The 17700-nt window shown below is 41.2% G+C and overlaps 4 protein-coding genes and 1 non-coding gene across 6 annotated transcripts; 3 read left to right on the top strand and 2 right to left on the bottom strand.

Annotated features, from left to right (window-relative positions):
* Window positions 1-3526: 3526 nt before the first annotated feature.
* LOC112179772 (multiple inositol polyphosphate phosphatase 1) lies at window positions 3527-7737 on the top strand. Of its 2 annotated transcripts, XM_024320544.2 has the most exons (12): window positions 3527-3723; window positions 3953-4031; window positions 4214-4507; window positions 4771-4929; window positions 5119-5259; window positions 5385-5441; window positions 5738-5876; window positions 6389-6493; window positions 6622-6812; window positions 7035-7076; window positions 7153-7325; window positions 7468-7737. In XM_024320544.2, the coding sequence occupies exons 1-11, from the start codon at window positions 3602-3604 to the stop codon at window positions 7306-7308; spliced, it is 1485 nt and encodes a 494-aa protein (XP_024176312.1). In that variant the 5' UTR covers window positions 3527-3601; the 3' UTR covers window positions 7309-7325; window positions 7468-7737. The 2 variants fall into 2 exon arrangements, with proteins under 2 accessions (XP_024176312.1, XP_024175693.1); XM_024319925.2 differs by having other exon boundaries at window positions 7153-7737.
* A 522-nt stretch (window positions 7738-8259) lies between these two features.
* On the bottom strand, window positions 8260-8341 carry TRNAS-CGA. Its single transcript has one exon. It is a non-coding gene; the product is annotated as a tRNA-Ser (tRNA).
* Window positions 8342-8486: 145 nt separating this feature from the next.
* LOC112182671 (eukaryotic translation initiation factor 2 subunit alpha homolog) lies at window positions 8487-11432 on the top strand. The gene is made up of 7 exons (XM_024321526.2): window positions 8487-8990; window positions 9627-9683; window positions 9761-9847; window positions 9962-10108; window positions 10197-10301; window positions 10787-10885; window positions 11064-11432. Exons 1-7 carry the CDS (start codon window positions 8607-8609, stop codon window positions 11211-11213), a joined length of 1029 nt encoding a protein of 342 aa, XP_024177294.1. The 5' UTR covers window positions 8487-8606; the 3' UTR covers window positions 11214-11432.
* A 606-nt stretch (window positions 11433-12038) lies between these two features.
* Window positions 12039-15398, top strand: LOC112163688 (probable methyltransferase PMT23). Its single transcript, XM_024302980.2, has 8 exons — window positions 12039-12653; window positions 12893-13042; window positions 13131-13401; window positions 13507-13620; window positions 13808-13979; window positions 14228-14464; window positions 14550-14744; window positions 14923-15398. Exons 1-8 carry the CDS (start codon window positions 12222-12224, stop codon window positions 15125-15127), a joined length of 1776 nt encoding a protein of 591 aa, XP_024158748.1. The 5' UTR covers window positions 12039-12221; the 3' UTR covers window positions 15128-15398.
* Window positions 15399-15412: 14 nt separating this feature from the next.
* Window positions 15413-17484, bottom strand: LOC112171641 (peptide-N4-(N-acetyl-beta-glucosaminyl)asparagine amidase A). The gene has a single exon (XM_024312173.2). The coding sequence runs from the start codon at window positions 17406-17408 to the stop codon at window positions 15633-15635; it is 1776 nt and encodes a 591-aa protein (XP_024167941.1). The 5' UTR covers window positions 17409-17484; the 3' UTR covers window positions 15413-15632.
* Window positions 17485-17700: the final 216 nt, after the last annotated feature.

Here is a 17700-nt window from a genome sequence, read left to right as displayed (position 1 = left end):
TAGTGGGAAAATAGGTTTAAGACAAAATGGATGAGTGTCACCTGTTGAGACCTGCTTTTTATTTATTTTATTTTTTGGGTGAAGAGGTTCTTTATTTTTTGAGTCAGAAAGAATCCATCAAAATCTTTTGGGAAGTGGTTGGATTGTTTTTGAGTTTTGATATGTATAAAAAGCACTATAAAATCCTTCAAAATCCATCATTTAATGAAATCCTTAAAAATCCATATACTTTTGAATATCAGCATATTTGAATGGATAATTTTAAATCTTAATTGAATACATCAAGATTTTAAAGGACTGTTTAAAATCTCAGTTGAATACCCATAGACTTCTAAAATACAAAAAAATCTTGTAGACTCTTAATTGAATACACCCCCCTTAATGACCAAGATTCACCAAAGCGTCAGCAACAGATATCGTTTCACGCCAAACATGATTAAACTGAATTGAGGTAAAATGGTTGGCCAAAATCCGGATGTCATGTACTAATGTGGCAATTCTCCAAGGAATTTTGGCTTTGTGGTTGATGGCATCAATAAGTAACTTTGAATCGCCTTCAACTTTAATATGAGTTAACTGATGAAGCAAAGCAGCTTGCAAGCTAGCACGAAGGGCAAAAGGTTCAGCACAAAGAACATCAGAGTGTCCAAGCCTTTTTGAAGAACCCACAATAGGATTTCCTTGATCAGACCGAATAATAAAACCTACAAAAGCTTGCTTATTAGGAAAAACGAAACTGTCAAAGTTTAGCTTAACAAAATTAGTAGGTGGAGGCTTCCAACGAATTAGATGAGTGTGTTAAGAATGGCTAACATGATGAGAAGAAGAGGTGTAGTTGGTGAACATAGTGGCAACAGCACAAGACACTCGAATATAAGTTTTTTGTTTATTTTGAAAGATCATATCATTCCTTGCACGCCAAACACTGTAGCAGATGAATAAAACTTTAGACAAACTAGCAATATCACCAATTGAATGAGAAGCACAATCAGAGAGCCAGGCTAAAAACTCATTATGCCAAGTAACAGGATTAAAAGATATGCCGTAGTGGTTCCAAACAGGAGAGGTGAAAGGACAGAGAAAAAAGAGGTGGTCGGTTAGTAGTTTCCAAGTTAGAATGACAAAAATGACAAGAGTGATTTGGAATACTGTGGGAATAGATTTTGTCCCTAGTTTGGAGACGACCCTTAATAAGCTACCGAGCAAAGACTTTAAGTTTTGGTAGAATAACAAGTTTCCACATTTTAGAAAGAAGAGGAGCTTGTGAATGAGCAGGAGTATCATGGTAAAAAAAATCTGAAGCATATTTAATGGTAAAGTTGCCATGACCAGTATGGCCCCAAACAAAACAATCTTGGAGGTTAAAATGGGAGATAGGGATGCTAGAAATGATATTCAGAGTTTCAGTGGGTAAAATGGTAAAGCATCTAAATTCCAGCTCTGCCAAAGTATCATTTAGATTCAGTGTAGATCTTTTTTTTTTTTTTGAGGTAGGGCCAAACGGCTGCCCTTAAGCCATAACCATTAATGAAACCATAGAATACAAGGGGGGACATAAAGCCGAAACTCCAAATAATAAGAAGCCTTAAGGGAACATTCTGAAATAATATCAGAAGTCTCTACTAATAATGTGTATTCTATCACGCACCAACTAGCAAAGAGTGCACAATTGGCTACTCCATTTGCTTTACAATTTTGGCGACATACCGGAAAGATAATGCTCACACGGAGCCATAGTAAACTAATAATACCAACTTTCCCACTATGTTGCCACCGAAAAATAAATTCGGTGACACTTGGCTTCATTCTGCCACTAGGAGGTTGCAACCATTTGACAATGCAAGAAGCTTGCCACCGCCCTAGGCCAGACACGGCACTCAAGGTGCATAAACCAGGACAGCGTCCACCTCGCCCTACAAACCTAGAGTAGGACATTATTATGAGCATAAAGCCACTTAAAACTAAAAAACAAATAATAAGCATAAAACTAAAGGCAAAATAAATGGGCCGAAAAAGCAGTTTCAGGCCCAGGTACCACAAGGCCCAACTAGAGGCCTGCAGGCAGTCAGCCATCGCCGGAAACGCTCTCACTGTCGCACCTCTACCAACATCCCCGTCACTCCCACTCCCTGGCTGCCAAAACCCGACATCACTTGACCACCCAAAAGCAGATCTGAGATGGCCTAAAACGACCGATACCCACCAGCCCCCGCCCTTCCATTGGCCACCGCCAAATCGATCTGCAATCAAAACAGATCGCACCCCTGCAGTCCAAACCGCCCCCCAGCCAACCCCAAATCTCCTTTCGTCGATGCCCAAAGATGAGTGAGATCCCGCCGCCCCACCGGCATTCCCCCACCCCTCCTCTGTTTATCCCTCTCACAAACGTTTCCAAGCAACATTGACAAGGCCGGAATCGGAAACCTTGCTACCTTCAACGTACAGCCCCCATAGTGACCACCGCTATTCCACGAGGAACCACCACTGGACAACCAGACCTCTGTGGCCCGTCCGACGACGACGTCCCAAGGACGCGCTGTCGGACCAGGCATGAAGGAGATGATGAGAAGATCAAACCTAGGTTTTTCTAGAGAGAACAAATATTGCAGTGCTGAGTTTCTAGCAAGGTATTTTACATTAAAGATTCAGTGTAGATCTTTGAGATTCAAGGATAAGATTAATAAGTGGAAAATGGTAACACCAATTATAAAGCCAAAAGTTAATATGAGAGCCATTACCAACAATTCAACAAATTCCTTCACGTAAAACATGTCTGTTTTCTAATATTCCCTTCCAAGCAGATGAATTGATGGCACAAGTCTAAGCTGTAAAGAAATCATGCTTTCTTAAGTATATGAGATAATCTTATTGGTTTAGACACCTTTAAAGAGGCGACACTATTATATTGGCTGAGACCAAAAACTAACTATGGAATGAGTGACAACTCTCGAATATGAGAAAATTGAATACCTTGGCTAAACTGATAGGAAATTAACAAAATAAAAGCAAAGCCTACAATGAGTTTGGCCAATGATATACTTTCTCTTGATTTTCAATAATTATAATGCGTAATTTATGAAAACTATGACCAATCAAATACAGCCACCCTCATAGTTGAACGCCACTGCTTATAGTTATAGACAACACTATTGTATTGTTTGAGATTTTTTGTTTGTTTGGTCGAATGTATTGTTTGATATTAGAAACTAACTATCGAGTGAACAAGTGAGTAACGACTCTCAAATTAGGACCGTAAATTGGCTCGATACAGTTTGAATGCTTGAGGCCGAACGACATCGTAATAGTTGGGTGTTAGACGGTTAGCTTAATCGCTGCCCGTTTATTTAACAAAATAGGAGATGTGCCGACAAGGTATTGGGCCTTTGAGGTGGCCCATTACACCGAGCGTAGAAACTTTTTGACGTTTTTTTGTTTGCCACGCGGCGTTCGGAGATGGGTTGAGTTGCCTCACTCGACACTCCATGTCTCCCAGCAGAAACTATAAAAGCAAAATTGTATTCTCCATTATTTATTTATATTCAAAAAGCGGTTCGTAATTTGGATTCGATTTGTTCTCTGTGTTTTCTTCGAGTTCGAGACGATGGTTAGGGCTAAGCTTCTCATTCTGCTAGTATTGTTCTCAGTGTTCTTCGTCCATTCAAATGCCGGAGAAGAAGAAGAAGAGGCTTTCGACGTTCGCCAACACCTTTCTTCTGTGTCCAGGTTTCTCTCTTTCACAGAATCAAAATCTGCATTAATTTGAATTTTAGGCATAGTCGATTTGTTTCTGAGCTTAATTGTGAGCTCGGTCGATTAGGTTTTGATCTGAGATTGAAATATTTCCGAGAAATAGAAGAGGTGAAGAAACTTAGGGATGTTTGAATTTATGATTATGAGGTAGAGAGAGTAATTGTGTTTTGTGACGGAAATAATTGATGAATTTTTGTGGCAGATATAAAGACGTCGCCGGCAATTCATTTGTAGCATCTGAAATTCCAGATGGATGCACTCCCATTCACTTGAATCTTGTGGTAATTTAATTTTTAACATTTCCATGCGGCAGTTAATTCAGCAAGTAAATATGGACTACGTTTTATGGTTATTGCTTAGGATTAATCTGTGCAGCACTATGTTTAGATTGGCTTGCTCGATTTGTAGTCAGTGGTTCGGGCCTGAATTAGAGTTGCGGTACTGATGTGACTTATATTTACAGGCAAGGCATGGAACTCGTTCTCCTACAAAGAAACGGATGAAGGAGTTGGACAACCTGGCAGCTCGTCTGGCTTCGTTAGTGAAAGAAGCAGAAGAACAGAAGCTGCCTTTGCAAAACCTTCCCGGTTGGTTAAAGGAATGGGAGTCGCCTTGGAAGGGAAAACAAAATGGTGGACAATTGACTGTCCAGGGAGAGGAAGAGCTTTATGAACTGGGAATTAGGACTAGAGAAAGATTTCCAAATCTGTTTGATGAGGACTACCATCCAAATGTTTATCCCATCAAGTCTTCTCAGGTAAGCTGCTCTTGTGCTTTCTTTTCTCTTTTTTATAAACACATTTAACTATAAATTATTTGCCATCACCAGCCTTATTCGTAGAAACTTTAAGTAGTCTACTACTGTCTTATGACTAGGTTGCTAGTTTGCTATTGAAATGCTGGGAGTAACTGATCTTTCATTCTTGATGCTTTAAGGAAGCAAAGTAAATTATACCTAAGACTTTCAGATCTCTAAGAATATATGAATTTATGCATCATTTTTTATTATAAACTTGGCAGATCCCTCGGGCGTCAGCCAGTGCTGTGGCATTTGGCATGGGGTTGTTCAGTGGCAAAGGAAATCTTGGGCCAGGCAAACATCGAGCTTTTGCCGTCACCAGTGAAAGCCGTGCGAGTGACATAGTGCTGAGGTTTCATGATTGTTGCAATAACTACAAGGTACCTATGGAATTGATAATTTTTCCCTTGAAGCTCAGACACATGCAAACACATAAACACTGATTATAGACCTTAATTGGCTGGTGTGATTGGGTAGAACAGGACTTGGTTGTCTATAACCTTTATATATAATCATGTATGTATGATCATGTGCTTGACTTGATTGTTGATGAAGTCTAATGTATGCAGGACTATCGGAAAAGTCAGGAGCCATCTGTTAATAAACTTAAGGAACCAGTCATTGACGAAATTACTTCTGCATTAACTAAGCGCTACAAGTTGAACTTCACAAGGCAGGACACGTCTTCTCTCTGGTTTCTTTGCAAACAGGTCGTTGATCTCTCTCTGCTTTTACAGGCGAACATATTTTATCTCTCCTGGATTTAGACTGTGAATTAATTATTCCTGTAGTAAAATTGAAATTATGACTATGATTTGGTTGTTTAATTTGGCAGGAGGCTTCCTTGTTGAATGTAACTGATCAAGCTTGTGCGCTTTTCAACCCCTCTGAGGTATGCATGATTTATTAATATTCAAATATGATACATCAGATTGTACAATTAGCACTCTCATTAACAGAATGTGATTGGGATGGTTTAATCCTGAATATTACAAATGGGTCTGTATGTAATGACATCATAGTTAAGACAATTAATCTAAGTGAAGTAAGTTAATGAATCCTAGTCTTTAAGGTTGTAGATACATCTGGTGGTGAATTTGCCAAGTGAATAGCTGTGTATACTGAATTACAAGTGCAACACAGATTCTGTGTTTTATATGGTTTTGCTGATTCACATCCTGTGTTTAGGTTGCTTTGCTGGAGTGGACAGATGATTTGGAGGCCTTTATATTAAAGGGTTATGGTAAAGCTTTGAACTATAGAATGGGGGTGCCCTTGCTAAAAGATGTTGTCCAATCTATGGATCAGGCTATTGAGGCCCACAAAGGTACATATTTGAACTTCAAAAAAGGGTCAATGATGAGTGGTTTCTTTTCTCTTTTTAAACCATCGTCTTGAATAACCCTAGAGTAGCACAGCTATAAATGATCATTGTGGAACATATTAAGCTTTAGGCACCGTGCATGGGTGCCAATTATACCGTCCCGCTATCAACTTCAAGTATTACACCTCTTGTACATGTCACCAGCCATTTGGATAAATATTCTAATCTCCATTTCTTTGCATTCGGTTGTATTGACCATTTATATGTCAATTGCATTGTCTGAATAGTGCATGTGTCAGCTGTCTGGAAATTTTTTTGTTCGATAGTTTAAACTTGGAGCATCCATGCCAAAGTTAATGAGTGAAAGCACAAGCTCTCATAACTAAGATGCAAGCCTTAGAATGCCCAGATGGGATTTATAATCTGAAATAGACTTTCTACCTATAATCCTATTGTGTTAGCTATTGACTTGGAAATGAATTATAAGATTTCAATACTCTCTTTTTCTTCTGTAGAAAAACATGCTCCTGGTACTTATGAAAAGGCGAGGCTGAGGTTTGCACACGCAGAAACTGTGGTTCCATTTTCATGCTTGCTTGGGCTTTTTCTTGAAGGATCTGGTGAGTGATTTGATAAGTAAATTTTTAACTTTGCTGGTGATGATCTGGCTGTATGTGGGTGGGGGGACACATCTATGGCTTTTTCTAGATACCATTCTATTAGTAGGTTTACACTTTCAATATTTCAGAATTTCAACAAATAAAGAGGGAACAGCCCTTGGAACAGCCTCCAAAGCCTCCCCAGAAAAGAAATTGGAAGTGCAGCAAAGTGGCACCTTTTGCTGGGAATAACATGCTTGTTCTATACAGCTGTCCAGCCAAAAGTTCAAGCAAGTACTTTGTGCAAGTGTTGCACAATGAGCATCCCGTTCCTGTGCCTGTAAGCCCCTGATATTTGAGTATTTGGATATGAAACTTTGTTTACACTCTTTTGTTCTGAGATTTCACGAGCACACACACTGTAATTCAAAAATGTTATTATTTTTCTTTCACTCCATTTTGTAGTGCCAAACAATGTTTAGCTGTTTTAGGAATTGTTACGATTAGTGTACCTCCGTAATTTTCTGTTGCATATATTGACATTTTGTGTTTTGCCTTACAGGGTTGTGATGGTTCTGACCTTTGCCCACTTGATGTTTTCAAGGTACTGTTTCGATCTGCACCCTTATTTATGGATATGGTGACGCATTATGCTAATTTTACAATCTGTCTTTCTCCAGGAAAAAGTAGTTGCTCCTCACTTGAAGCATGACTACAATGCAGTATGCAATTTAAAAACGGGACAGCAGGAGCAGAAGCCTGCAACCGGTAAGTTATCTCAACTGTTCCGTTGGCTGTTCTCAAAGGGGAATGATGATACCCGCAATGAATTGTAGTTTGTCTTTCAAGTGAGGTAGGAAAATTTGTGGCATTCCTTTTCCCTGCTGCAACTCTGGCTTTATCAGCTCTCATTAGCGGCCATCTTCTAGTAGACTTGAATGTTTTGGTGAAACTGTTGCTAATACCGAAACAACTCGTCTTTTGTCCCGATACAGAAGTCTCTGCAGTTTGAATGAACTCAGCTGGCGATAGAGTTGAGAGTTTTGTATCATTGGCATCTTGTAGCTTTGCTCCTAACACAACAGCTTAACTGCCTTGCTGTTCTAACGTGTTGTTGGAGTGGTGGATCATACACGAATTTCCTAGTTCGAACATAGATACTTTTGTTTCTATGTTCGCAAAATCAAATACTCAGGTCTTAATGGAATAACATGTCATCATTCTTGAGTTATTCTACATCGTCATATTGTGTACATTTTTCTTATCACCTGTTTTGCCTGGTAGCTTACAGTCCTGTTAGTTCCTCGTCAAGGTCTTTATAAGACCGTGATCTTGTAATTTCCGATTTGATTCTTGAGATAGTTGGCATGGCACCTGATGCTTCAAAGGACATTGCTCCCCACACCTTGAAAGTGCGTAAGATCAATGGGTCTGAAATTCACTTTGACAAGTCTCGCTACAACATATAGATTGGCCTTAATTCTCGGGCTTCAACCTAAAGACTCCATAGCTAGATTCTCCGCGCTTAATTCTTATGCAAGTGTTTTAAATGACTGAATAGTAGCGCAGAGATGTATACAATTGGCGAGGCTGTGAGGGCAGTGAAAACTCATCAAACAAACAAAGATGTAGAAATACTGGAGAATGAGAATAAGAACCCTGATCAATGCCGAGAGATTAATTCACGTAGCAGTGAATATGTTCAATGTGCTCCCGGAAAGAAATGTTGAGTATCTTCTTGAGTTACGTCTGGAGAAAAATGGCATTTAAAAAAACGAAGAACAAAGCGTCGACAGCAGGATTCGAACCTGCGCAGGCAAAGCCCAACAGATTTCGAGTCTGTCTCCTTAACCACTCGGACATATCGACACGTTGCTCTTTCACCATAATTTTAAATATTTTAATAAGCTTTAGTTCTCCAAATCTGGGCCTTTACAATGGGTTTTTCTCTTCAGGCCCACGAAGAGAGAGGGGGAGAATAAATAAAGAAAGAAACGACCGCCGTTTCCGGTAGTAAAAGGGCTTCTTCTGGACTGTGACTAAAACATTAGCTTAAACAGACTCTCTCTCTCTCTCTGCGCTCAAAACCCTAACTCTCAATTCTCCGGCTCATACACTCTCTCAAATTCTCGGCATGGCTTCCCATACTCCCAATCTGGAGTGCCGGATGTACGAGGCGCGGTACCCGGAGGTGGACATGGCGGTGATGATTCAGGTGAAGAACATCGCCGACATGGGCGCGTACGTCTCACTCCTCGAGTACAACAACATCGAGGGCATGATTCTGTTCTCGGAGCTCTCCCGCCGTCGGATTCGGAGCGTGAGCAGCCTCATCAAGGTCGGCCGCATCGAGCCCGTCATGGTTCTCAGGGTCGACAAGGAGAAGGGCTACATCGATTTGAGTAAGAGGAGAGTTTCCGAGGAGGATATCTCCGCCTGTGAGGAGAGGTACAACAAGAGCAAGCTCGTCCACTCCATCATGCGACATGTCGCTGAGACACTCGGTATCGATTTGGAGGTACCTTTTTGCTTCTCTATTTTGAACTCCTTCTGTTGTTTGGTTGCTGATTTTTTTTTTAAATTTTAATTTTAGGGTAGAAATGTAGATTGGGGCTCAATTGAACCCAGAGAACTTTGTTAGGTGTTGATTTATAGCACTACAAGCAATTAGAAAGTTATATGCTCATTTAGTGGATTTGGTTTTCGTTGCTTCTAGGATCATTAGTATGCGGATAGAGTTGAAACTTGAATTGCTTCGAAGGTAGGTGAATCTACAGAAATGGACAGTATTTTATCGTGACTGTGTGTGGGGGAGAGAGGCCTTAGGAACAGTGTGTTGGCGTTATAGATGCACTCATTTCGTTTGGGTTTGTGCTTGTTGAGAATTTCTTTGGCTCAATTGGGCAATCTCAAACAAATTATCGATTGAATGCTTAATTGTTTTCGTCATCTATCATCTAAATAGGGGTGGGGCTGGAAGGACTATATATGTTTGCGTTATAGAGACACTTTTATTTAAAATTGTGCTTGTTGCAAATTTGTTCAGCTCAGGAGAGGACATGCTGAAGAAAATTATTGATTGAATCCAGTGTTTAGTTTGTTTGTCATTCATTATTTTTGTAGGCTATATAACTAAATGAATTACTTGTTACAGGAGTTGTATGTCAATATTGGCTGGCCGTTGTACCGGAAGTATGGTCATGCTTTTGAGGTGAGAATGTTCACAACCTTTCAGAGTACTTTGTGTTCTTTATTTTCAGTTTGAACATGAATTATTCTTTTGTGCAGGCTTTTAAAGTAATTGTCACTGATCCTGATACAGTTCTCAGTGCCCTTACATGTGAGGTGAAAGAGACCGGCCCTGATGGACAGGAGGTAATTCGTGTTCCTGGCTGTGATGGTTTATGCCGTGTGTTATCTTATGCTGCATGTTATCCTGATATGCCGTAGTCGCTTAGACACCTCATTTCCTTATATGTGTGTTTGTAGGTTACTAAGGTTGTCCCTGCTGTGTCAGAGGAAGTGAAAGACTCTCTGGTAAGGAACATCAGGAGAAGAATGACACCACAACCATTGAAGATCCGTGCTGATATTGAAATGAAATGTTTCCAGTTTGATGGTGTTCTTCACATTAAGGTATAATAGTTCCCCTTTGCGGCCTCTTCTTTTTCTTATATGGTTCTTATTTTTGGCTTGATAATATTCTAAACATGTGATTGTGCAGGATGCCATGCGGAAAGCAGAAGCTGCGGGCAACAATGACTGTCCTGTGAAGATTAAGTTGGTTGCTCCTCCACTCTATGTTCTTACCACACAGACTCTTGATAAGGTATGCCAAACTGTGATACAAATCGTGAGTTTTTTTATGGTTCCATTGCATGATAATTGTATTTTGAGCATTCCTATATGAATAGATAACATATACTTATTTGTTGGCTCCTTGGAGGATCACAACCTTTTCCCAATTTGATTCTGCACTTTTGTAATGTTTATTTTTTTAATTTACTGTATGTTGTAGGTCTGTGTGTGCTTTAAAAAGAGTTTGTTATTTGCTGATTTATCCATTTGATCATTTTTAGCAACATATTCAAGCTTAAACTGTTGGGTCTTTTGTATTTCATTTATATCATCGCTTTCTCCTACTCCCACTTGAATATGGCATACAAGATCTCTTTTTTAAACATATGTTTTTGGAATCTGAAGATTTAGGAAGTCTTCTTGAACTTCCTCCAAGCAGCTGTAAAGTCACATGCCATTGTTTGTCACTGGTTTCTTTGCTAATGAAATTCATTATTGCTGTTCTGTGTTGGGCAGGAACAAGGTATAACAGTTCTAGGCAATGCAATTGTAGCCTGCACAAAAGCAATAGAGCATCACAAGGGGAAACTATTGGTGAAGGAAGCACCAAGAGTGGTGAGTACCAACCCTCTTCTGTGTACATTTTTGTTTCTGTTACAAGTAAATTTTGTCTTAAGAATTGTGCTTTATTGTTGTGATATCCTAATTCATAGTCTGGAGCCAGCTCCAACTGTTTCTTAACCTTTGCATAGAAACCTTTTTTGTTTGGGTCTAATATGGTGTTCTTGTTCAGGTGAGTGAAAAGGAAGATAAATTGCTGCAAGAGCACATGAGTAAGCTCCGCCAGGAGAATGAGGAGGTTGGGGGTGATACAGGCAGTGAAGATGAAGAAGACACTGGAATGGGAGATGTTGACTTGGAGAACGGAGGCCAGGCATTGTAGATTGAAAAAGTTGTGGGCATAGATAAAGTCTTAACCAATTTTCTCAAGCAAGTCTATTTTTGATAATTTCCCTCAATAGTTGTGTAAAACCAACCGATTTCAAAGTATTGTATGATGGAGGTATCTTGCCTGTTTACCAGTTTAGGAGAGTTTTTTTGTGAAGGATTACAAGGCACCTTATTACTTCAAAATTCATGGAGCAACAACATTTGTGTCTGATGCCGCCTCTGATTTTGCATTGCCTTTCCCTAAAATCTTTTCATGCAAATTCTGCTTTATAGGTTATAGAATGGTTTTAAATTTATGCTGCATGTTTGAAGAATCTAAAAAGCCATTGGTTTTGGACTGTCAGCCTGTCACATCAGGCTTTCCTGATACCACTGCAGTGTTGTGTGGAAGTGTGGAACTTTGTTTGGTTGAAGAAGCTTATGGTTTGTTTGGGATTACTTCAACAATTGGCGAAGGAATCAAGTGTTTTTGGCATTGTAGAAGCAATTTTTTCCGGTGGTTTTTGAGGAGGAAAACACACTTTTACAAGCCTGCTGGGGATTGCTATTGAAATTTATCTAGCATAGTTTTTTTTTTTGAAATTTATCCCGCATAGTTTTAAGAGCACATGAAATTGGTTTTGAGGAACACTTGTTAATTTTGCGTTTCTTTTAGGTATCTTAGAAGCTGTTCCAAATACGCCTTACCTTTCGGTGCGGTGCTTTTATCGGAAGCACTTGCTGGAGTTTAAATAAGAAAAACTATGTGCTTTAGAAATAAAATAATTATTTCAAAAAAGAAATAAAATAATAATTGCAAAAGTCAAAATACCTGTCTTGACCTCCACAAAGGCTTCATCGAGTACCGACATTTCGAAATCCTCATACAAATACCACGTTCTCCTCTCCAACCTGGAATCCCGATCACCTCACCTCCTACCCTACTTCTTAAATACCCCATTCCTATTTTTTCACACTCACACACAGAGCTCAGAGCTCAGAGCTCAAATAAATAAATAAAATGGGCATCTCAGTGTTCTTGAAAGAGAGAAAATACCCGTTCCTCTTCGCCCTCTCAGTCCTCTTCCTCTGCGTCACTCTCCTCCTCCTTACCAACTCCACCCCCACCCCTCTCTTCCTCTCCTCCTCCGATCTCCATTCCTCCTCCTCTTCTCTACCTCAGCCTTCCAACCCTATCGCGTCCACCGCCAAAAACGGTGCCGTTTCCGGTGGCGAACTCGCCGCCGTGAATATATCCTGGGAGCTCTGCCCCGGCCCCCTCGCCGTCGATTTCATCCCCTGCCTGGACAATTTCAAGGCCATCAAGGCCTTGACTTCGCGCCGCCACATGGAGCACCGCGAGCGGCATTGCCCGACGCCGAGCCCGGGGTGCCTGGTCCCTTTGCCGAGTGGCTATAAGGTGAAGGTTCCGTGGCCGAAGAGCAGGGACATGGTGAGCTTTCTGGTTTGGTAAGATTTGCTCGTAATTTATTGTTTCCGGTTTTGGTAGGTGTTAAATATTTGTGTGCTTTTAATGGTGAAGATTGTCTATAAGTAGTGCAATTGAATTTAAGCTATAATTTGGAAGCAGAATTTTCCATTTTGGGGACGTGGTTGCGAAAATGTGACAGATTGTGTAGTTAAGAGTATTCAATGGTGAATTGATGGTTTTTTTTTACTGTGTGTGTTTAGATATGGTATGACAATGTACCTCACCCGAAGCTGGTTGAGTACAAGAAGGATCAAAACTGGGTGCGGAAGTCCGGTGATTATCTTGTTTTTCCTGGGGGTGGTACTCAGTTTAAGGAGGGGGTTACTCATTACATTGAGTACATTCAAAAGGTACTGTGTTACGCATTTCTGCCGCGAGTTGTTGCTTTTGATTTTGCATTGCTTTTCGTAGAATTTGATTTTAGTTTTCTTGCTGCAGACTCTGCCGACTATTGTATGGGGGAAGAACATAAGGGTTATTTTGGACGTTGGTTGTGGGGTTGCTAGCTTTGGGGGATATTTTCTGGACAAAAATGTTATCACCATGTCGTTTGCGCCAAAAGATGAACATGAAGCTCAGATACAGTTTGCTCTAGAAAGGGGGATTCCTGCAACTCTTTCAGTTATTGGAACACAAAGGCTGACATTTCCAGACGATGCATTTGATTTGCTTCATTGTGCGCGGTGCAGGGTTCACTGGGATGCTGATGGTACTTTTTCTATAATAGTTCTTAGCATCAAGTGTGAAGTTATTTCTTTACTTGTTATTCATTGTCCTTTTCTCTTTGCTATTTTGATGGTTTTTATTGCTGCAGGCGGGAAACCACTGTTGGAGCTCAACAGGGTTCTTAGGCCTGGGGGCTTTTTCATATGGTCTGCTACACCAGTTTATCGTGATGATAACGAAAGAGATCGCGGAGTATGGAAATGTTCGTAAGCTGACCCTTCTCTCTCTATGACATCCTTTTGGTTGGCTTCCTTTCTTTGTATTACCATATTGCATGAAGTTATGCAAGCATCATTTGTACAGTGTAGAGTTTAGCAGTAATATTTCCAATAAAAAAGGTGAAGATGTTAAGCTGATCCAAGTTGGATATTCATTCATTTTTCTTTCAGCTATGGTGGCTCTGACAACAGCAATGTGCTGGAAGGTTGTTGCTAAGAGTCTTGATTCAACTGGAATTGGGCTCGTAATATATCAAAAGCCTGACTCTACTTCCTGCTACAGTGAACGCCAACAACATGATCCACCTGTGTGTGATCCTAAAGACAAGAAAACTAGTTCATGGTAATTTTCTGAAAAATATCTTCTCCCATCGTTGCTGCTCATTGTTACTTTAGTGAGAGTGATGCAGGTGTGGTGGCCCGTTGGGGATGAGTTTGTTTTAAGTTTTAAATTGTTTGGTTAGAAAATTGTTACCCATGTTAAATATGCAACCCATGATAAGCATAGAAGACATACAGGTTTGGACCAACATGAAATTTGTCTACATCGATCAAGGTTTTGACTTAATCTTCTAGATCTTTGTTTTACAGGTATGTGCCACTTAGTCGTTGCCTTTCCCAACTACCTGGATATAGTTGGCCCGCGCCATGGCCGCAGAGGCTTATCAGTAAACCTCAAAGCTTATCACCTGAGCCAGAATCCGAGGAGAAGTTCTACAAGGACACTAAAGTTTGGTCTGCACTTGTGTCAAATTCCTATCGGAATAATGCTGCTATAAACTGGTCAAGTGTGCGGAATGTAATGGATATGAATGCTGGTTATGGAGGGTAAATTATATTTCCACACCCAATCATTTTGTTTATCTTAATAGTGCTCTTGTTGTTCAAATTAATTGAAGCTTATGCTTTACAGATTTGCTGCGGCGCTTATCGATCTACCTCTCTGGGTAATGAATGTCATCCCGGTTCATGTACCAGATACTCTGCCTATTATATTTGATAGAGGATTGATTGGATTCTATCATGACTGGTGCGAGTCTTTGAGTACCTACCCTCGAACCTATGATCTACTGCATTCAAGTTTTCTCTTTCAAAGCCTTTCTCAAAGGTACATACTGATTTCTTACTACACTACCCTTCTCAAACATTTTACTTGTTTTGTGGCACCTACCTGATTTTGACATTTGATGAATATAAATCTCGACTGCATTAGTGCATGTATGTATCTTTTCATGCGCACCACTTCTGGTGAACAATGTTGTTTAAATAGTCTTCATTTTTGTCAGATGCGACATTGTAGAGGTAGTGGTAGAGATGGATCGCATACTGAGGCCTGGTGGATATATAGTAATTCAAGATACAATGGAAATGATAGACAAGCTGAGGCCACTTTTGCATTCGCTTCAATGGTCTTCAACCGTCCATCAGGGTCAATTTCTTATTGGTCAGAAAGGTTTCTGGCGTCCAGCAAGAGGTTCAAGTAGATCATGAATGAAGATAGCTTTTGCTGAGCTTTTTTTCCTGTACAAGCTTATTTTCAATATGTTAATCATTGGTAAGAAAGAATCATATAGTTTGACAACCATTTTTACCTCTCAAAATTCAAGTCCCACAGTCATAGGGCTCATAGAAAGAAATCTATATCCTTACCAATAATGTAATGGTATTGGTCAAGTTACATATTCAAATTGTATAATGCATTACTCGATACAGTTATATAATAGAAATGTCATGTATCTACTATCTAAGTTGATGCGAGTCACCGCAGCGTTCATGTATCTATTTTACAATCTCTCATTTTTAATCTTGATTCTTGAGACAAAATACAAATAACAAATGCATAAGAGTTCCTGAGGTTCTCAGAGCTATACATTATTACAATCTGATGAAGTGGCTAGGAAGCCAGGCTAGATTAGAAAGAAACACAAATAGATAGCTAGGATTAGCTTTAAGTTTTGAAATTTTGCAATAGGGAAAGGATCTAAGAGCAGGGAGATCAGAATCGTGCAGCAGATATGCAATGAAAGCTGGAATTATCGCTGATCAAGCTGCCATCAACAGCGCCAATAGTGCGCGAGTAGCAGCCAAAGTTATCTTTGTAACCGAAGCTCTGCTGAGTGTCTGCTGTTCCAGAAAGAACAGAATGATCCCTGACCTCCATCCACCCTCTTGAATCTTGAATGTTGTTAACACGGCTCAAATATCCCCCGTGCCAGCTCCTCTCCTTCACCGAATGCGTGACATTGGTGAGGAGCACATAGGTGTCTTTCTTCTTACCTGGTAGAGTAGCTGTAATAACATCAATAGGGTACCTTCCCTTAACCCTAATTCTAAGAACCACCACACCAATCTCACTCACAACCCTCACTTCCTTCTCAGCCTTGATCCTCTGGTTCACCAATTTGTACGTCCCGTTCTTCCCAAAACTAACCGAGCTGCTGAACTTGTACTTCTGCGAGAATGTGGTAGTGTAGTTCCCTGAGCTCGACTTAACCCACCCCACAAAGTCACTCCTCCTCCTTGCCTTGATCCTGAACGACCCGTCAAGCTTTTTGAACTGAGCATTACGCTTCACTTCAACCGCCGGCGAAGGAAACGAGTTTGATTTAGCTTTCACAGCCTTGGATTTATGATCCAACCAAATGTGTAAGTTGGCATTAACGAGCCAATATGAAATTCCATCGGTCACTCCAATTCCAAAGCTATGAGCCTTCTTATCCAGAAGCTTCCCCAGAAACGGCGTCAATTCGAAATCATAAGAAGGAAGGTTGAAAGCTCCGATGGCCACCACCGGTTCCCAAAACAAAGGATTGATCCCGCCGGTGAACACCACCGGAAACGGCACCTCCGATCCCACCAACTGGCCGTCGACCGTCACGAAAACCTCTCTGTAAGCTCCATTTCCTCGTCCGGTTGTCAGATTGTTCGTCGTGATGTATAGATTGGGCGGATTCGAGTACCAGAACTCGTCGTTGCCGTGAAACGAAACGTAGAGCTCAAGAACGACACGTCGTGTGTTCCGAGGGAGTTGGATTTGCTTGGAAGGGAGATCCGATTCGCTGTCGATTCTGAACCAAAACCCTCTGTCGCCGTCGTCGGAGATCGGAACGATCAAATCGGCAGGCTCCTCGGGAACAACGATCCCCAATTTTTGACCGTTGAAAGTTTGATCTCCAAGGATCGAAGAAACCCTCGGCTCCGAAACGGGGACGTTTGCCTTGTAATAGAGGAAATGAACCTCGACGTGGTAAACGCCGGTGTAGACGCGATCGACGACGTTCTCGAGCATCATGGTGAGGTTGAGATCGCAGCGAGCTAGGACGGAGGAGTATTTAGTGATGTCCTTGCGAACCTTCCAGAAGATTCCCTTCTCGGTCGGCTCGGCGGTGCTGGTACGGAGGAGCTCAACGCCGCCGAGCCAAATCCCGGCGATGCGGTCGTACTGCTCGCCTTTGCATTTGGCGCGAAACTCGAGGGCGACGTGGGACCATGGGGCTGAGCAAACGGAGGATTCGGAGGGCGGCGGAGGGGTGTATGGGGCGGAGAAGGGAGGGCCGTTGATGGTGTTGGCAAAGGAGTGGGTGAGGACGCGGCGGTAGCAGGACGGGGGGAGGAGATCGGACGGCAGAGGGCGGCCGAGCTCGAAGTATTCTTGCGATTTGTGACGCCGGAGAGAGGAGGAGGTGAAGCGGTCCGGGAAGGAGGTGGAGGAGGCGGAGACAGCGGCGGCGAAGAAGCGGAGGAGGAGGAGGAGAGAGAGGAGGCCGTACATTTGGACCGAGTTGGAGTGACGGAGAGAGCTAGTGTGTGAGGTTGGTAGGAGTAGGGACTTCAAAATAACGCGGGTAAATTGGGAATTGCATTTTACTTTGGTATTTATTTTTGTCCAAAAAATTAGTTATGGCCAAAAAATATGAAATTTCTCGGCTATGATCTTCTCCGTATCCTATCTAGATTCTTTAGTCCAGATTTAGGTAATATAAAATTAGGTTTTCTCCATATTCTATAAGGAGAAGAACTAAGTTGATACTATATAAAAAAGGAACAAGGCTAATTAAATTCTT

The sequence above is a fragment of the Rosa chinensis genome, chromosome 1 (assembly GCF_002994745.2).
Source record: "Rosa chinensis cultivar Old Blush chromosome 1, RchiOBHm-V2, whole genome shotgun sequence".
NCBI classification, from domain to species: Eukaryota; Viridiplantae; Streptophyta; class Magnoliopsida; order Rosales; family Rosaceae; genus Rosa; species Rosa chinensis.
Note: the sequence above shows the minus strand (reverse complement) of the source record. Positions and strands in the feature narration are given on the sequence as shown.